The sequence below is a fragment of the Chaetura pelagica genome, unplaced genomic scaffold, assembly GCF_000747805.2.
Source record: "Chaetura pelagica isolate M959 unplaced genomic scaffold, ChaPel_1.0 scaffold234, whole genome shotgun sequence".
NCBI classification, from domain to species: domain Eukaryota; kingdom Metazoa; phylum Chordata; class Aves; order Apodiformes; family Apodidae; genus Chaetura; species Chaetura pelagica.
The window spans coordinates 500743-501847 of NW_009952967.1; the positions used below are offsets into that span (position 1 = coordinate 500743).

A 1105-nucleotide genomic window follows, 5' to 3' on the forward strand; every position below is an offset into this window, starting at 1 on the left:
AGCCACAGCTTCCCTGGGCAACCTGGGCCAGGCTCTCACCACCCTCACAGCAAAGAATTCCCTCCTCATGTCCAGCCTCAATCTCCCTCTTCCAGTTTCAATCCATCCCCCTCATCCCATCCCTCCCTGCCCTTGTCCCAAGCCCCTCCCCAGCTTTCCTGTTGTCCCCCTGGTGCAGAAAGGGATGCATGCAAAAAAAGAGGCAGGAACAGCAAAATGCAAAAAAAAAAACAACCCAAAACCAAACCCCAACCAAACTGGGAGGGGAAGGCGGGCAGGAGGGAAAAATGGATAGATGCAAAAAAAGGGCCATAGAAAGGGAAGCAGCAGGATGTGGAGATGCCAGGGAGGGATGCAAGAATGGGAAGGGGGAAAAAAAGTGCAGGAGTGGGGAAGATGTGAGAACACAACTCAACGAGTGAGGCAAGGGTGGGAAAGTGCAAAGAGTCTGGGGATGCAACAGGAATCCAGTGATGGAAAGGGGCAGGCATCTGGGGGTGCAGAAATGTGAAGGTGCATAAAAGAGTGAGAGGATGCAGAGGAGTGGGAAAAGATGGGAAAATGCAAAGCTGCAAAGGGGCAGGGATGCAGGGATGGAAAGGGGCAGGGATGCAGGGATGGAAAGGGGCAGGGATGCAGGGATACAAATAGGGATGCAGGGATACAAATAGGGATGCAGGGATGCAAAGGGGCAGGGATGGAAAAAGAGGGGGCAGGGATGGAAAGAGGGGGGCAGGGATGGAAAGGTGCAGAGTGGGATTAAAAAAGGCAAAGAACAAACATGAGGGAAAACCCAAACAGGCCGGGCAAGAATGGAGAGGTGCAAAGAGGGGTGCAGGGGGTGCCGGGTACAGGGGATGCGGGGGGTGCAGGGGACACAGGGAGCCAAGCAGGAATTTCAAAGGTGCCCTCGAGTGTGAACCTTCCTCCCCCTCCCCCTCCTCCCCTACGTCTCTCACTGGGGGTCAAAGTCTGCCAAGGCCTTGAGGGCCTCGGGGGCCCGGACCAGCTTGTCCAGGATGCTGACGATGTCGGGGAACTGGGGGCGCCGGGCGCGCTCCTGCTGCCAGCACTGCAGCATCAGCTGGTAGATGGCGGAGGGACA

The 1105-nt window shown here is 56.5% G+C and overlaps 1 protein-coding gene across 1 annotated transcript in view; it reads right to left on the reverse strand.

The window, feature by feature from the left end:
- The window catches only part of EPHA2 (EPH receptor A2), a 10353-nt gene that overhangs the window by 2717 nt on the left and 6531 nt on the right, over positions 1 to 1105 (reverse strand). The window contains exon 13 of the mRNA XM_009995778.1: positions 960 to 1099. Coding sequence (XP_009994080.1) covers positions 960 to 1099 — 140 coding nt within the window. The remainder of the gene's footprint in view (positions 1 to 959; positions 1100 to 1105) is intronic.